The sequence below is a fragment of the Lycorma delicatula genome, chromosome 7 (assembly GCF_047948215.1).
Source record: "Lycorma delicatula isolate Av1 chromosome 7, ASM4794821v1, whole genome shotgun sequence".
Lineage (NCBI taxonomy): Eukaryota > Metazoa > Arthropoda > Insecta > Hemiptera > Fulgoridae > Lycorma > Lycorma delicatula.
The window spans coordinates 79,938,276-79,958,089 of NC_134461.1; the positions used below are offsets into that span (position 1 = coordinate 79,938,276).

The 19,814-nt window shown below is 28.9% G+C and overlaps 1 protein-coding gene across 4 annotated transcripts in view; it reads right to left on the reverse strand.

Moving 5' to 3' along the window:
* Positions 1 to 19,814, reverse strand: part of LOC142328475 (hemicentin-1-like) — a 187,151-nt gene that overhangs the window by 96,232 nt on the left and 71,105 nt on the right. For all 4 annotated transcript variants that reach the window (XM_075372293.1, XM_075372292.1, XM_075372290.1 and 1 more), the window contains exons 18-23: positions 18,957 to 19,141; positions 15,805 to 15,955; positions 12,450 to 12,596; positions 12,058 to 12,153; positions 6,521 to 6,702; positions 1,815 to 1,929 (exon numbers count right to left, since the gene is read on the reverse strand). In XM_075372293.1, coding sequence (XP_075228408.1) covers positions 1,815 to 1,929; positions 6,521 to 6,702; positions 12,058 to 12,153; positions 12,450 to 12,596; positions 15,805 to 15,955; positions 18,957 to 19,141 — 876 coding nt within the window. The remainder of the gene's footprint in view (positions 1 to 1,814; positions 1,930 to 6,520; positions 6,703 to 12,057; positions 12,154 to 12,449; positions 12,597 to 15,804; positions 15,956 to 18,956; positions 19,142 to 19,814) is intronic.

Sequence of the window (19,814 nt, forward strand, 5' to 3'; positions counted from 1 at the left end):
CACACAATATTAGTATTGAGGCATAATTTTTACTTAAAAAATTATAATTATAAAAACGATATAAAAATCAAATTGTGAATTTAAAATAATGAGCACTGTAGATTACATGTGTTAATTACAATAAAAAAATTTGTGATATATACTCAAGATGTGATATATAATAAAAACACATTATACATTCAAATTAAAAATTCTGTAATGATTAAATTAGAAATTTCATCATAAATGTCTTTAAAGGAAAAGATTGATTAGAAAATATAACTTGAAAATGAATGATCGAATCTGATTGATAGATTAGGGAACTACTTACACATTACATGATCAAAAAAAAAAAAAAAAAACAAGAACAGTGAAATCTTAGATAATCACTACTTGACAATCAATTATGTATAAATTCTCCTCTGCCAGCAATTTTACGATGCAAGCATTAGAATAGTCTCATTCCCTTTTTTTGAGAAAAAGAGATCCATTTAGGTAGATAAAAAAATAAAAAGAATAAGAGACTTGGGTTTACACAATAGGAACATGATAGCTGAGCCTTTAGTATAATCTTAGGATAATAAATGCAATTTCCAATTAAATTCACAGGCAGAGTTAACAACTCAACAAACTTAATCATAGAAGCAGCTACTCCCCAGTTTCTGCTTCTCTTCTACACTGATGAGCCAATAAGGGAGCTTACAAAATTCCCTTGGCACCTACCTAAAGAGGAAGACTCAGGGATAATGAAATAAGGTGAATGAAAAAAAACAGATGAAAAACTCATAAAAGGATCTGCATGTAACCTCCTTAGGTCAGAGTAGTCCATTAAGTCCGCTACTGATCTCAGCATTCATATTACTGAATACTTTACAAACATACCTTATTTTTAATAAATATAAATCAATGAAATACATTGTTTTTAAAATATTACAAAGCATATCTAAAAAAATATATGAAAATCTGTATAAATATTAAACAAAAAAATATATAGTAGGTCTCCAAATTATGAAAATTTAAGACTTTTTTAAGCAAAAAAAAAAAATAATGGAGAAATTAAGGTTTTTTATAATTATCTTTTATAACATTTTATGAATCTTGAAATCAAAAAATTCAGATTCACAAAATTGTATTCAAATAGATTGGATAACAATCTATTAGATAATAAATTTGCTAACAATCATTTCCTTACTTACCATTGTATGACTTGCACTTTCGTACCATCACAAAAATCCTATATTTGTATCAATCACATGCAAAAATAATCATAAATTAATTTATAGTCCACATGCAAATTTTGTTTTTCATATCGTACTTTCAGTTAGGTTAATTTTTTTTTAAATTATTATTCAGAACGGTTACGTTAATAAATAGAATAACAAATTTATGGTTTGATTTGTGTTTTTAATGTACTACTTTAAAAACATAATTAATTAGACATATTTTTCTTTAAATTATATTAATGTGATAAGGGGATTTCTTTTAATATTTGCAGTAGTTATAATAATCCGTTTTTATTATTAAATCTAATCTGCATTTCTTTTTTAAATAAAATATGGAGAGACATTAACTAAGTATTTATTAAAGATGGTGTCCTTGAATAAATTATTATTTGAATGTTGTATACATTGAATATTTACACAATAGTTTGCTGATTGGTAAATTTGACTCAAAAACAACTCTATTTATGATGAACACTCCACTACATTGCATTAAATTTGTATGTGAAGTATTTTCAGTACTAATCGGTATAATATTGAAACAAGTTATTTCCACAAGCAATTAATTAATTTATTTTTTAAATTTATGCATGAAATTATTTATTTTTAACTTACTGAATGTTTCCACTTTTATAAGTTTATTGTCATAACCAGCAGCATTTGAAGCAACACATTCATAATTGCCTGCATAATCATTATTGACTGATTTAATCAATAGAGTTCCATTTTCCTAAAAGAAACAAACAAAACAGAAACAGTAATAATCATCTATGTTTATATATTAAGCTTTGTTAACAATTCTAGTTTTTGACCAGGTAAAATTTAATAATTAAACTCACTAAGAAAATTATTGAGAAGAAACAATCTCCTTTCTCAAAAACAATTGTTAAGAATATCTTGTGTATGGCAATTTCTGAGATTTGAGCTTGGAAATTGTCATACCTTAATTGATAGGTACAAAATTTTTATATGATTCATATGAGAAAAAAATAAAGTATGCATTTAAAAAGCATTAGCAGCAGCAGCTGCTGCTTGTTAGGTCCATGGAGTCAAGGCAAATTAGTTTTTTTATGTTTAACAAAAGACTGATCAGTACTAAAATTTTCTCTAAGTTCTTCCCAGTCATACCTGGTACAGATCGATACCTAATGTGTTCTAGTGCAAGACCTGCTGCATTAAGAAGTTTACCATAAAAATATCTTTATTTAAAGAATAAATGAATTAGTAAAAATGGAATAAAAATTAAAACGAATTGATTACAGTTTAAACTTGACTTAGACAGAAATACTGGGATAACTGCAGATACTTCATAAATTAAAATTTCAACTTGATAACAAGAACTGACTGTATAATGAAACATTTTTTAAGAATTTATTTCATAATGTTTTCAATTTTTTTGTGATTATCCTCACATATTTTTATTACATTATTAATTTCCATCCATGTGTCTTGGTAACTATATTGTTTTTACAGTGATGTCAGCTGACATTACTGCTGATAGTTTTTTGAATTTGGCAAACATAGTTAAGAATGTGCCGAAAATTATATGATTTTAATTGTGTCTTTTCATTTAGTGTATCATTTTTATGTTTTTATATCTTCATATATTTCACAATATTCAATTTATAATAAAATTTTGTTTATGTATTCGGTTGTTATTAATGTTGGTAGAACTGCATGTATTGCATGGCTATCAATTCTTAATCCTATGTTGCTGTGGAGGGTGCATTCATACAGAATATTAAACAATCAGACCAGTTTAGTTTACATTGGTCACTGAACTTAACAGCAGCATAAAATGAAGATTTGCTAACTACTTCATTCAAAAAAATTTCAAATTCACAAACACTGACAACCATCTTGGTATTCCGTAATTATGCACACAAAGACCACATCTTAACACACTAACATTATGAAATATATAAACACAGAAACACACAATATACTAGATGTACACACACATTTTAATCACGTTCTAAATATGTGTCAGCAATAAAATCAATTGATACCAGCGTGAAAACAGCAACATCAGCAGCATCAAGGAGAGTATTTGAGATGACTGAAAAGCTTTAAAGTAAATTTTTTTTTAAATATTCTATTATTAAATGTGGTTCTTTTTGTTATTATAAAAGTTTACATTTAAAAAAGAATTCATCATTATCAAGAACAAGAACATAGCAAACTTCATAAATATCACAGGATATTTAAAATAGCATTACAACTAAATTCTAAGAAAAGTTAGGATATAATAATTTATCATTTATAAAAATGAGTCGGCTACAGAAAAAGGTACAGTTACAGGAATGAACAAGAAAGTAAATGGAAAGGATTCTCTATATTTGATGGTAAAATCTATGACATCACTACCTCTTTGAGGTAAATGAATCAATCTTATTACAAAGAAGGTTCGACCCACAATCTGCATGAAATACTTGAGCATTTAGAATATATTTTAATATTACATTAATATTTTTATTACATTATTAATCTCCATCTGTGTACCTTGCTAACTATTTTTTTAAACAGAACATCATGAAGTATATTAATTTTGTAATCTATATTTATTTCTAATGTATTCTGTAAGTTACTGGTCTTCTACCTCATAACTTTCTGATACAATTCTGTAGTGCTAATTGCTAGTAGCAATGAAAAAGTCAGACCATCTTTGAGGTTGATTATCGTGCATTAATGTTTTAATATAAATTAAAGCTTGTTGGCAATGGACCTGAATTCAGAGAATTCTATCTATAATGGATTATTCTATGATTCACTAAAAATTTAACATTAATTTTATTTGTAATAATATCACTCAGCTTATGCAGTAACAGAAAGGAAATTTCCCATATTAACAGAAAACATTTTAAGCACAAGATATTTCCAACAAACTACTGATGCATAATGCTTGTGATGTACACATTAATTTTTGTAATGTTATATTTACCAATGATATTCACTGCAGAGTGAAAAAAAAATTAATCATGTCAAAATTTTGACTGTTTTGGTTGTTTTTATACTGCCGATAGTTTTATTATTTAACTACTTTAACTAAAGTCTAATTAAATGTAGTTATTTAATTTACCATTATTCATGAACAAGTCAGTAACAAAAATAATTCTAATGATTTCCACAGTTTTAATTATAATTACAATAACTCCAGTGAGTTGTTCTTCCTTTGGCATACCTTTATCTACATGCACTTAAAATCAATTCGTAACTGATTGACCACCATTGAAACCAAATTAAAAAGTATAAAAGCAGCTCTGACAATAGAAATCTTAATAGTAATTTACATGAGAAACAAATGATATGAAGATCAAATAAAATTTATTAATTCAATCTCATGTGCTCCACTAAATTTACCAGTATTTAAAAAAAATTCAGAATTGTACAGTTAAAATTTCTAAAGCCAGAATCTTGATTGAAAGTAAAATCACTGAAAGAGAACATTTAATAAAAATTAAATTAAACAATCTTAACTAACAATTAAAATTTAAAACTTTTCTTTAACAAATATTGAATTATTTACAGTATTTTATCTAGGTCAATTTATTTCCTTAGAAAACTTTTAAATACTAAAAAGGAAACTTAATTACTGCATTAAAATTGTTTTCAAAATCTTTCCAACACTTCATTTTAAGTATTTCATTATTTAAAATGCTGCACAAATTGTTCTTAGTAAATATTACTAAGAACGGGAAATTTTGAAAGTTGTGTTGGTAGCCGTGGGTGATTGGTACCACTTGATAAGTGGCGGCAGCCTCTCTAACCTAACCTGCCATTTAGTTGTCATGGATCCTTGGAGTGGTGCGCGACGTGCATTTGATATCAAAGCGTTTTACAAAAACAATGACAGTGTGGAGGGAGCGCATAGAGAATTTCGCCGTCATTTTAATCTGGGACGGCACGACCGTGTTCCATCAGCACATGCAATTAAAACATGGATATCTAATTTTGAGGAAACTGGTTCGGCAATGAAAAAGAAACCTCCAGGCCGTGAGGGAGCCGTCCGTACACCACAGAATGTTCAAGCTTTACAAGATGCTGTCACACGAAGTCCACATTGGTCAATCCGTCGTCTCTCAGCATCTTTACAATTGCATAGTTCAAATGTTCGAAGAATGTTAGTGAAAGACTTGCAATACCATCCATACAAGTTGCAGATCATCCAGGAACTGAAACCGAACGATGCAGTTGTGCAAGCACAATTCTATAATGTAATGCTTCAGAAGATAAATGATAACGAAGAGTTTGTTCACAAACTGTGGATGTCAGACGAAGCGCATTTCCACCTCAGTGGATTTGTTAACAAGCAAATTTTCAGATACTGGGCACAAGAAAATCCTACGCAGCTACACCAGCGTCCGTTGCACAGCCAGAAAGTGACCGTGTGGTGTGCTATGTCATCTTACGGTGTTTTAGGCCCTTATTTTTTGAGGATGACAACGGTCTTGCGATTACAGTGACGTCGGCTCGTTACGTAGCCATGCTTGAAACCTTTGTTGTGGAACAACAAAAGAGATTTCCAGCAATTCTTAACACACCCTGGTTTCAACAAGACGGAGCAACGTCACATACTGCACGAATATCAATGGCAGCTGTACGCCGATTGTTTGGACAACGTGTCATTTCACGAAATGGTGACATTAGATGGCCTCCCAGATCGCCTGATCTCTCAGCTTGCGATTACTTTTTGTGGGGTCACCTTAAAAGCAAAGTGTTCCACAGTAGACCTGCTACAATGGAAGAACTGAAGGCAAAGATCCAAGATGCAATTGCGGAAATTCCAGTTGAGATGTTACGTCAAACCATGAGCAATTTAACGAAGAGACTTCGTGAGTGTTTACGTAGAAGAGGAGGTCACCTGAAAGATGTCATCTTTAAAAAATAAACTAAAATGTATGTATGCTAAAATGGCAACATTTGTACAATTACATGAAATTCATTTTCTAAAAAAAATTTTTCATTATTTAATTTTTTAAATTTCCCGTTTCTTTGAATCACTCTGTATAAACAATATAGTGGGGCATAAAGCACAATTTTTCTTATGTTTAATATTTTTACATTTACATAAGTAGTCACAATTTATCTTTATATGCAAGGTTAATCACTGTACTCTACAGAATCCTGATAGTGAAAAATTTATTCAGTCCTCTGAAATTCCACTTTTTTTTATTGAAAAAAGCAAGCTCACAATCAGTTTGTTCATTTATACCTTTAATTAGCAAATTTGTGAATAAAGGACTGAAAACTAATTGGTGTAATAATTTACAAGCATTAATTATTAAAATATAGAGAATGAATTCATCAGATGGAATACTTACATAAATATAAAAATATGATAAACCATTAATTTCAATATGGTTCCCATTAAAATACCATTCACGTTGTGATTTAGGCTTTCCTTCAACTGAAAAGTTACAATTAAGTAATACATCATCTCCAGGTGTTGCCCTTACAATCTCAAATCCATTTCCGACAGAATTTTTAAGTAAATGAGGAGGCACTGTACAAATAAAGCAGAAAACAACAATTATTAAAAGAATAACAAAATAGAATTTTCTCTAGCTTATGATTAAAAGAATAACAAAATAGAATTTTCTCTAGCTTATGAGATACTCCAACTAGCTGATGTACAAAAGGCCAGAATTATTTCCAATCTTTGCTTTGGTACTATAATCATGATTCCTTTTTTTGGATAAATCTCCATTCATTTCACATATAAAAAGTTTTCATGGCATTGCTAAAATTCCCAATAAATTAGCTGAGATGTTTAGATTAATGAGAAAACATACAGGCAGAAGCCAAACATATTTTCTTGACAGAAAATATTTAGTGTGATTCACTACAAAACAGATATCTTTCTTATTATTAAACAGAATGAAACAAGAACATAATAAAAATGTTATCACATAAGAAAATAACATGTTGACAAAATAGAACAAATTTAATATCTTCAAAATACTCATAATAGAAAGCATGATTTTAACAGATCATTAAGCTATCGCTCAAAAATTATTATTTTTTTGTTTTGATTTGATTTACCCAACATTCCCATATTTCTCAATAGCTGTTGCCAGTGCTCCTGCCAATCCAACCAACTGCAATTAACAGTATTATGTTTTATTGAATCTGTCTAATATTTTGTGCAATATTACTTCTAATGTGTATTTTTGTTGTTCTAGATTCCTCTTTCACTCAATTAAATGTGTTAATAATATACTATTAGCAAATAATTAAAAATAGTTTATAAAAAATATTATGTACATTACTGATTTTTATTTTGTAACTGAGAATAATTAACATGGTACTTACAAGTGTGTAGATAACTAATTCTAGTAACCGTAGGCTCAGCAAAGAAGAATGGACCATTCTTCTTTGAGAAGTGATTGGACCAATCACTTCATAAGCAATCAACACACACGAAATGTTAATTTTCGGGTTTTCACGATGTGTTTGTCGAACGGTATGTGGGTTCCCGCTACCTCAAGTCCGACAATTATGACAGTTAACATGACCAGAAACATGTAAGATAGCTTCATCAGAAAAAGATTACTTTTTCTAAAAATGCATATCTTCATTCACTTAATCAAGAATGCCCATGGAAAAATTCTAATAACATGGTTTATCGTCATATTCCATTGCATACATGGCTGAATTTTGTATTCATGAAGTTTTGTGGAACCTTGATGATTGTCAATTGCAGTATTTCCATTCTAAACTCATATGATCAGTCGATTTATCCGGGCTTCTCTGAAAAGTTTCTCTTATTTGATCCACAACTTCCTCAGAAACGAGAGGTCTGTCAGCAACTATTTTGTATACTACACTAGCTGTATCCTTAAACTACTAATACCAACATTTAATTATCAGGAGAATCACAGCCATACTTTAAATGAAAAGTCTACGAACAGTAATAACAGAACCACTTTCATGAAATCACAGTAGATTACTTCCTCCAGCATGGTAGCTGATTGCTCAACTGACGAAACCACCTGCCGTTACACCATGCTAGCGTGTTCATTCCATGAATCTGGAAACTTGGACGGCTAGCATGGTGCCTGTTATCCAAACTGAAAACATTCAATTTAGTTTTCATGTGCAGAAGCAAATTGCTTTCTTGTAAATACAACGTATCTTTTTATGTTATTAGATGGTATTATGGATTACTTTTAAATATTTTCTAATTCTGCTGTTTATACTTCATAAATGATATGGCTAAAGTATTTATAAAGAAGTGTAAGTATTTTTGTAAGTAATTTGCCGTAAAAAGAAGTTTTATGGTATATTTTTAAATGTTATAAAAATTTAGGCTTATTCCTAGTATTATAATTACATCAGCAGACAAACACTAAATAATAAGTAAACTAGCATTACTATTGTCCGATATATATAGTTTATTGTAAAAGTAAACGGACAAGCCTGTAACTTAGCTAAATGAGTCACCTTTCTTAGAGCCACTTCAAGAAGCAATATAAGCTAATGTTTTGCTAATTGTATTGTTTGCATTTAAATTTGACATTACTTGCACACATACATAGCATATATACACTACCATGTCACCAATCATCAAGATTAGTTGTGTTGTCTGTCTGAAAAAAACACGTGTTTTTTGAAAATTATGAATGTGTGCTACATTTCTCTGTTAATTTTTTATTAACTGCTAAAATGGGCTGAATATTTATGTTCACTCTCTATTATTAGGAACTAGAATTAAATAATGTAATAGATGAAAGATCACTTACACTTTAACCCTTAACCGGCTTGGTGAGGGTCTTTTTTGACCGCTGCAAATTTTTTCCATTTTTTTTTTTAGTTAGTAAGCCAGGAAGCTAACTCTTCAGGTATTCTCTTTAGTTTGGTAGTCTATGTTAGATGGTGCTAAATTAGATACATGCTTCGTCCTGCTACCGAATTAGAGACCTCTGGAATCGTTTTAGACCCCGCAAAAAGGTAATGTAACTAGCATGGCGGAAATACAAGGAAAACACATTTCCCATTCTCCCGAGTGCCAAATATTTTGCTGTTGCTTATAAAAATACATAAAATTTAAACTGGTAATACATTAATAATTTGCCTTAAAACAGTCCCTTGTTTTCTTCTGAAAAATAATTAGGTATACAGTGATATGTCAATTCAAATATTAAAATGAAAGCATGTAGTATATGTATAAACTGGGATGAATATATACATACATAATTACTGAATGATAAATGGATGTGGATTGATTAACACATAGTTTTGTTCTGCTTATCGGATAAAATAATGATGATAATTCTGTCTCGTGTTTGGTGGTGTGGATGTTTCTCAGATTTGTTTCTGACAAAATGTAAAATTTTAGGATTGTTTATGAGTGTTAAAAACATTAAGAGACAATATGGATTTTATCAGTCAAAATTTGTTTTACTACAGTTGATAAGTATTACCATATAATTGGTTATAAAAAGGAATATGATTGGTAGAAAATTAATAAGTACATTTTACAATTGTGATTAATGGAATGTAGTCCCTTTATGATTCGCCAATCGTGTTCACATGCGTGATTGGTTAAAAATTAATATTAAATTAATATTAAAATTAATAATAAATTTGTTTTTAAGAAACCAAATTAAATACTTAAATAAAACATATATAATTATCTTATTAAACTGAAACTTAAAATAAAAGTTAAACCATGAGTTTTTTTTTTAATAATTATGTATTTTTAAATATACTTATTTTAATATAATTATGTTCCTTAGGTTTTTTAAACTTTAAAATTTATTTCAATGTATTAAATTATTTTAAATAAAATCCTGTTTAATTTAATTAAAAGTGAAATTAAATTAAATCCTTATAAACTAATTATTTAATTAAAATTAAAATTTATTTTAATTAAACATCTAACTGATGCATTTAATTAAATAATTTATTTTAGATGATTATCTTTACAAAAACTATTTTACATTAAAATAAAAATCTAAATAATTGGTTTATTTTATCGGCTTATCTTTGGGAGGATCGGAAATGTCTTTGGGTCATATTTTACTTTTTTTACGTTCGTTAGGTTACTGTTATGAAGTGCCAAATGTTAAATATATTTTCATCAAATTGCAATATTATTAAAAATGCTCATGCCTTAATCTTTTAGATATCCTTATGTTAGTCTCCAGCATTGTAAACTTTCATACAAAATTTATTTACTATATACGTACTTATTTTTACGATTACCTGTTATCATATACTTGCATTTGAATGAAAAATGATAAAAAAATTATTAGTATACTACTTTTGCAGGGGGAAGTAAAGCTTGGGGTCAAAAAATCCCCCCCCCTGGCAGATGCAAGATCTTTTTTCACAATGCCAGTTAAGGGTTAATATAGTTTCATTTGATATTTTATGGATGATATATGAAATGCAAATGAGGATGAGTACTATTATGAAGATATAATAGATTTGGTCCAAAATATAACAGAGCAGATACTAAACGTTCCTAGGATACATCCCTTTTTTTCAGGAAGGAAATGAAAATGCACTTACGCACAAAGTTTCGGGCTCCTGCTGGTGGTCTCATCCAACCACCACCAGCAGACTACCGATTAAAACCATCCCTTTTTATTGGAGTAAATCCTAGACATCCTGAAATAGCTGCATGGCATTACTTCTGGGTGCACAGGCCTCTTAACGAGTTCGCCCGTTCCAACAAAGTGCGCAACATTAAATTAACCATACAAGCACACAATACTAAATACAAAGTTTATGCAGCCTAAATTAAATTGCCAAATGAACACAGTAACAACATAAGAGTACGCTTCTTTTTTTTTTAGCACTATTCTCTAGCCTTCTGTACTAGTAACAGAATTTGTACAACCTAAATTAATGAACTGGGTACGCTCTGACACAATGATACAGGAGCAACTGACAAAACTGAACACGAAAAGCAAACACACAGCACGCAACAGCGTTTAAATAATATGAGTACACAACAATATTAAATAAAAGTATATACAGCCTAAATTAGTAGTTACCACACCAAACTAATGAAGATACTGACCACACAAGGAGCACACTACAATTTTTATTCACCAGACCGTCATCTCTTGTTTTCTAAGCCAACACCGTTCTGATGTAGGTAGCGATGGCAGTCCACGTCTCTTCACCTCTGAGCATAAAACCACAGATATTATTGATGTCTAAAAGGCCTACCTCCACCACTAACTTCCTTCTTTCCAGGTCCCACCTTAAACTCTCAAAGATAGTGTGTTCAGCAGAATCTGCCATCACCGCACAATAAACACGTGCAGATGTGTTCCTTTTTGCTATTTTAGAAAGATATACATTGAAGCAACCATGCCCCGTGAAGAACTGAGTGAGGTAGAAGTCAAGCTCTCCCACCCACCTGTTCACACAGTCTTTCACAACTGGTATCAGACACCTAGTCCAGTTCCCTTTAAGACTACCAGCAACTTGAGAGGAGGAATTCTGGCATGGACCATTACCACCTTGTAAGATACTGTGCAGTATGCTGATGTACGCGAAGGGTCTAGGACACATCCTGCAAGAGAATCTATTGGATGTCAATTAATATCCTTGTACTTTTTGGGTTAGACCAGAATAAACATTTAATTAATTAAATGCATTTAATTAATTAATTATTATTAGAAAATATCCATATATATATAATATTTTTATGATGATTATGAAATACCAAAATTTTACTGGTAATCTAATGTAAGATTAAAAAGAAGAGAGAAAACAGCATGCTGGCCATCACAAACTGACCTTTCACAGATTTTCGCACACTTATTTAAAAAAAACAAGCTCAAGATTTCAATTAATGAATGTGGTTCAATTTAGTTATTAAAATTTAAATTTTACTAACCTAATCCTGTTATTGTTATCTTTCCTTCTGATGCTGTAGTTCCAAAAATATTCTCAACACTACAAACATAAATACCTCCATCTTCCAGTTTAGCATCTAAAAAAAAGTTCACAAATATAATTTATAATTTTGATAAATATTATCAATCAATCAGTTTATAAATAATAAAAAGGGAGAAGACAAAATAATTCTTTCATGACAATAAAAATAATCAATTGAATATTTCCTCACACACATGCACCCATGCACACACATACACACACACACACACAAACACACACACACATACATACACACACACACACAAACACACACACACACACACACACAAGTAAACCTATGTACCTGTTTATCAGCATAAAAAACATACAAAAAAATGTAAAAAAGTAAACCTTTAATTAACAGAACTCCATTTTCCATCTCTACAAAGCGTTCATCAAGAAGCTGTGAATCTTTTCGACTCCATTTAATTTTTGGTGGAGGATTACCAGTTGTATGGCACTGTAAACTGCCATTCTGTTCAATCTCCACATTTGTATCTACAAACAAATCACAAACATTTAAATCTTAGAACTGTTGTAAATTAAACATTTTTATGTTATTAGACCAGGCTAATAATTTTATATTTAAAGGTGGTATTTTCCAATATCTTTTGACGATGTAGCAAAACAAATCCAATGAATGTATACAGATTGGTACAGAAGTGCCACTCTGGTCTTAACATTTACTGAAATGTGAAGAATCCTGTCTTAAAACTGTTATTAGTTTTAATCACTGTAATTTGGTTAATTCTGTATTTTCAATTCTTAAATCTACCATTAGAGTTTACTGCATGCCTTAAAATAGGTAATTACAGTACAGTTGCAATTTATATAATTATTTGCTTTTCTGTTGTTATTTGTATTTGTAAAACAAAGTGTTGTTACTCATTTCAAAATAACAAAAGAATAACAGATTTCTGCCTTGAAAATGTGGTATAGGTTGTTTAAGCCAAATCAGCACAGGTCAACACATACAAGTATAGGTCAAAGTAAAGTACAAACTAGTACCCTATTATTTTTATAAGAAGACAACATGCCTACAGCTTTCTTTTAATGAAAAATATAAGTTTTCATATATACTGCTAAGTATAATTATTCATTGTAATGGTTCATCATCATTCATTTTAGATGACAGATTAGTCATAACAACAGTTAGGATAAATAACTATTTGAATAGAGTAAAAATATGCATGATTCCTTAGGCTAGCGTAGCATATGGCTGTAAGTGTTGTTAAAGCCATATGCTATACCATAAGCGGTGAAGAGCAAAATACACCAATACCACATCTCCACATGGAGATGGTATGCATGGAGATGTTTATGCAAGATGGTATGCAAGGTATACTGAAGTAATATTAATACAATTAATGAGTAAAATAATACTGTTCAATTCCATCAATTTCTAAGGCAATCTATAACTTAGGAAATTTTTCAAAGAATATGGTACTATTATGGATTGTCTAGATACCAAATAGGTATCTATAAAGTTCCATGGGTATAAATAAATTTTGAAAATTTGTATCTCCAGCATGATACTGTCCCACCAAATTATATTACCATAACATGTTACTTTGTGAATGAAGTCCTTGTCAGAAAATTATTAGAATGATAGGGTCCTGTAGAAGTGTCAGTAAGATCATCAAGCCACATATACATGAACCTTTTCTTTTAGTATTTTCTAATAAAGCTTACATGAAGAAATTAACCATATTTTAAAAAATAAAAAGATAATTGAACTCACTTTTGAAGAAATAAATTCAGATTATGTACTATGTGATAGATACTACTTGTCTCACTGTCGCACAATATCTATTGCAATATGTTAATGAGGAGGGAAGAGTTTGAGCACAAATGTTAATCAAAGTAAATCACATAACTCCATACAATGAGCAGTGAAAAATAATAATAAATGGATTATGAGGAATTTACAATATTAAAAATATAGTAATAATAAAACAGTTGGTTCATAACTTTTTTTTTTATGACACCTAGTAATAATTTACTAATAGTTCATATAACTAAGTATAAATAAAATTGACGAAGATATAATTTTTGTAGATTGTCCTTTTTTTAAATAAAATTTAAAAAAAAATATATATATATATTAATTACCTTACTTTATACTAACTTTTATCCTATCATCCTTGCACTTTCTCTAACAAAATCACCAGTTGTCATATCTCACACAATGTATTCATTAGTTTTTTGTTGATCCTGCCCATAAAATAAAGGTTTACGCCTTATGTTGAGTTTAAAATTAATTTCCTTTAAATAAATTTAACCATGCATGCTATATGTTATGGGATAATAATGTAGTACTGCAAACAAATATTTTTTATTTTTTACTATTCAAAATACCTTCAAAAATTGAAATTATTTTCAGTGTAATTGGAACTATAATTATTGAATCTACATACATTCTGGTTCTAAATTCAGTTATTTTGCAGCATTTAAGAAATAATCAAAATAACATTAAGAATAAAACTGGAATGGAACTTACACACACACCCAGAGAGAGAGAGAGAGAGAGAGAGAGAGAGACTTAGAATTAAGATATTTAATTAACTACTCAGATTTTGCAATGAAGTAACACATTTGCTGTTTTCATAAAACAACCACTGCTTTTTTTTACCCGACTAAGTATATAGGAATGGTAATGTGTTTAATTGTGATGTATGTTTGTTCCTTTCTGTAGCTTCCGGATCCAACCAATTACAACCAACTTTTAGGTTATAACATTTGATCTGGAAGTAGCATAGGCTGTCTTAAATTGCCTTAACCAAAAAGGTGATGCTACCCCCCGGCGGTGGGTGGGGAGCAAAATTAGAAAATTATACTATTTTCAAATTTCAATATGGTATTCTGCAAAATAACAAAAAAGGTACACCTTTTCTTCTTGTGATTTTTCAAAAAATTCAACATTCTCTAAATACAAATAAAAAATTTGCTAGCAAAAGGAAGCAGGAATGCATCATGACTAGTGCCCACGTGCGTGCTTTAGTTATTGCTGTTAACATTCAAATTTCTATTTTAAGAAGTACGTTTCTAAAAAAACTTATATCATTATCATATTTAGATGATTAGTACATTGAATGGTAAAGTTATAAAAAAAAAGCGCTAAATAAAATAATTATTAAAAAAAACAAAAATTCCAACTGCCAATTGTAAGCAATTAACTAGAATAATTAGGACAAATGAACAAAAAGTAGTTAAACAAGTTTTTCTTTATTTTCTTGCAGGCATTTTTTCAGGTTACAGTAAGTTAGTCAGCAATATGAAACTTAATGTTACTTTACATTTTATGTTGTGGTTGGATGCCTGTGTAGTCAATATGAGATGGTGACTTTAATGGTCTCCACTTAGTTAACACTAACAGCAATGAAATACAACATAAAATCTAGGAGTAATATTAAATTTCATACTGCTGACTAACTTACTATATCCTGAAAAAATGCCTGTAAGAAAATAAAGAAAAACTTGTTTAACTATTTTTTTTTTTCATTTTACGTCGATGTGTACAATTACCAGGTGGTTTTTTTGTTTATTAATAATTATTTTATTTCCGAATGTCATCAGAATTAACAATGGTGTAAACTAATTAAGAGTGACATACATTATATAAGTTTCTTTAATCAGTCATTCATACAGATATCTTGTATTCTTTTAAATTTTATTTGTTTAAGTAAAAATTTAATTTAATACTTACTGTTGGGTAAATGATTTATAACTGGAGGTCCACCTACATCAAGAACAGTTGAATCAGCACCAGAACCAAATTTATTTTCAGCATGACATGTGTACACACCTGCAGAAACTTTTTCAACAGAAGATATTTGAAGGTGATTATTAGGAAGAATCTGTAAAATAATAATAAAATTTGTAAAATAAAAATAAAATTATTTCAAAAATACTTTTAATAAATTTCCACAACTGTAATGTTTAATTTACATAATTTTAATTAAAACAATAAATTAATATTGTTATAAACAAGTAATTGCATTAAAATAAAATAAAAAATGTAAGAATGTAGTTCTTACTTCCCTGGCTACATAATCATACTGTCTAGTTTTACAGTATATTTTATAAGGAAAAATTTGCTAATCAGGACAAATTTTGTACGTCAGGATTTTTGCAGGTTTCTTGATGTTCCATAATCTCATCTAACCAAAAGTCAAATTTTAGCATTGAAAAATTCCAGAAGGATGTTGAGCTGTTTTTTGCTTGATATTTCTGGACTGATTTGGATGAAATCTAGGAAAATGTTTTTTTTTTTTATATCGGGCTCCAATGCCACTTAATTTTGGTCAAAATTAATAAAGGGGGCATGGACCTCATAAGTCCTGGATCTGAAAATTTTATTTTACAAAAAACTCTTTTTTCTCTTTTGTCGTTTCTGTACAAGTCACTTTCTTATACCAATTAGACGATATATTAGTATTATACATTAAAAATTTATTTGAGCAAGGGCATTCAGGGGTATGGGATAATAAGATTAATTTTTAAGATTTTTTCATCAGTTAATGTTTTGCTTTATATCTTCAGATTGGAAAAAACTGATTTTTATGAAATTTTGTACAATGATTTCTGTAAATGGATCATTGTTCTCATTTAATTTTAGTTGCAATTGGTCAAACGGATAGAGAAATATGTTTCTCCATAGTTCTTGTATCTCAAAATTTTATCCAGGGACTAGAATAATGTTTTTACATAATTTTTTTCTTGTACACTTTAGTATTTCATTTATTTTCCTCTTTCCTTTGTCAAATTTGAAGCCGTTGTAGGCAGAGTAAAAAAATCCTTATTTTCTTTTCTGCTTTAATTTGAATGCCAATTTTTGTATAAAAAAATTAATTTTACTATTTGTACAAATTAATTCAATAGATTTAATATTTTTATAATTTTATGAATTGTAGGAAAATCATATAAGTACTGTACTCAAAAGTAGATAAAAGTGTAAATGTAGGATAATCTCTTAATGATGATGTAAGCACGAATAAATCATTAAACTAACTAATTTACGGTAGACTATTACAATCCATATGTTGATATACCATTGACTGTAAAAAACACGACACTCAAGCAAAATTTTTAATTGCTGATGTTTTATTCATAACTGCACTATGAATTAATAAAGGTTGATTCAGTTGAAGTATCTAGTGATTACTGTACTTTATTTTTAATTCTATTTATACTGTCCTCTTTATATTCAATATACTGTATTCATATATTAAATCAGAAGTAATGTCAATGAAAAGGAAAAGAATTGTGATTACAATTGCAACAAATCTGAAAGCCATTACAAGAGATGAAAGTGATAAATTATTGTGCACCATAGTAACTGATTTAAATGTTGGAACATTAAATGTTAATGGCTGATTGAAGTGAAAAACTCATTCAAAATTCTCTCTATAAAACGAGGAATGATTGACTGCACAAAAAATAATCAAGTACAGCTATGAAATATTAAATCTATATTTATATGTTTGGTTTCTTTGTCAATAAAAAAGGGTCTTTTCTCAGTATCTATAGCATACTAGAAGAAACAATTTTAGCTAAAAACCTAGATGGTAATTCTAAAGAGTTTTACAGTAATTAAATAATGGAAATTTCCATTATAATATCAAAAGTTAGCTTAAAGTGAGAGAGAAAGTATAATATAATTTAATAATATTATATATTAATTTTAAAATGGAAAAATCTCTTTTTTTCATATCCAGAATTTTCCTTTTTGTAGAAAGTCCATATCACTTTTGTTATAAGAGGTTTTAATAATTCCAACCATTAATTCAATAATCCCATAAACTGCAAGTTAAACTTCAGTTTTAACTTATTATATCTTCAATAATGACAAATTAAACAGAGGAAAATAACATTTTGTTATGAAAATATTCAACTATACAACAACATAGATACTATTTTGAATGTTACCAGAGAAAATCATGACTACTTAATTGTATTTTATAGGAGTAAGCAAACAAGCAGTATGATAATCTAAAAGAGTCCAGAACTCCTTGTGTAGCTTTATTTAATTATGACTCACAGAAAGCTGCATTCCTTATTTCAGAAATGATAGAGCACAAGTAGTTGTGTTTACACCCTACAACTGACTGGCCAAGATATATCATCAATTAGATCTTAGCAACAAATGGTGGCTAGGAGGTAGAATTAAAGAACTGTAGGTCTGAAATCTAGCTGGTATCATTTAAAAATAAATTTAATAATACAAATCTCTCTGTTAGCCAGATATTTTTTGTTGCATCTAATACATTACCAAACTGATTCTCTTTGATTATCATACGTTATATAAATACACCTTGGATGTAATTTTATGAAGGTTTGATGTCTTTAAATTCATCATTTATCAACACACACAATCATACTGAGTGTATTTATATTGACTGTAACCAACATTTACCTTGATCATTCAACACAAAGTTACTAAATAATACGTAATGTTTTACTTTAAAAAGTTTTAATTATATAAATATCTAATTACAACAGCTTAAGAGCCAGTTGGAAGATAGTCATCATGATCAGCAAGCTGGTTTCTTTTTCAGTTTGTCTCCAGTTTAAATTTTTCATCATAAAATCTTTTTTTCTATATTTGGACATTTATTCTCTGTGTTTTCTTGATAAGAATGAATAAACTAAACTAATTACATAAATAAAATAGAAGCGGTTTGGCACAATATTAAGCTACATTATTATTACTATACATTAAATTAATGAAGGTAATCTAATTAATAATAATGAATATTTTAACATGAAAGTTAATAAAGATACCCAAATATCTTTACCAATTCCCAGAAAAAAATTTTAAAGTAATATCCTGTTTATCAGAAAAACGAAAAAACCTACTTTGAATTGAGCATCAGTGTCAGGTATTATTTTTTGATTATCTTTATACCAGTGAACTGTAGGATGTGGCTTCCCTCTAACATTACATGAAATGATGACATCATCTCCAGCCTTTACTAATTTCCTTTTTTCATTTGTTTCAACTGTAGGAATTTCACTATAGTAAACTTTTGTGTGAGAACTACCTGTAAGAAAAATAGTATTCATATTTTTGTAAAAGTGATAATAGATGTAATTTTATAGAAAATTTAAAATACAGCATAAAATGTATGATTTATTTATTCTAAAATAGAAAAATATTTATGTCAATATTTTTTAAACTAAATTAAATAAGATTGAGTTCATAAAATATGAACTTTTATATTCAGTATGAATAACAAAATTTAAATTCACATCAGGTACTGAAGTTCTCCAAACTAAAAGTAAATATTTACTTCAATAATTTATGTTAACTGTAATTACAAAAAAAAAAAATATATAAAGACTGAATGCTGATCAATTTCAAGCTGATCTAAAAAGTTGTTCAGGGTCTGACTTAATGCTGTAATAAATTGATCAAAAAATGAAAACAGAGATCTGAGATTAATAATAAATCTTTTATCAAGAAACATTTTGTATTAATGAAAATAATATGTATATTCTTAAACAATTTTGTCATACTGCTGACATAAATACAGTACAGCCCCGCTATAACGCGGCTTGATAAACCGCGGATACGGATATAACGCGGATCATAAGCAGTCCCCCCAAAAAATATCTGAAAAAATAAAATAGGATGAAAAAATGCTAGTCACCTTATCGCTGTATTCGATATCGGTGTAACACCTTTACATAAATCCTTTGAAATTGTCAACAATA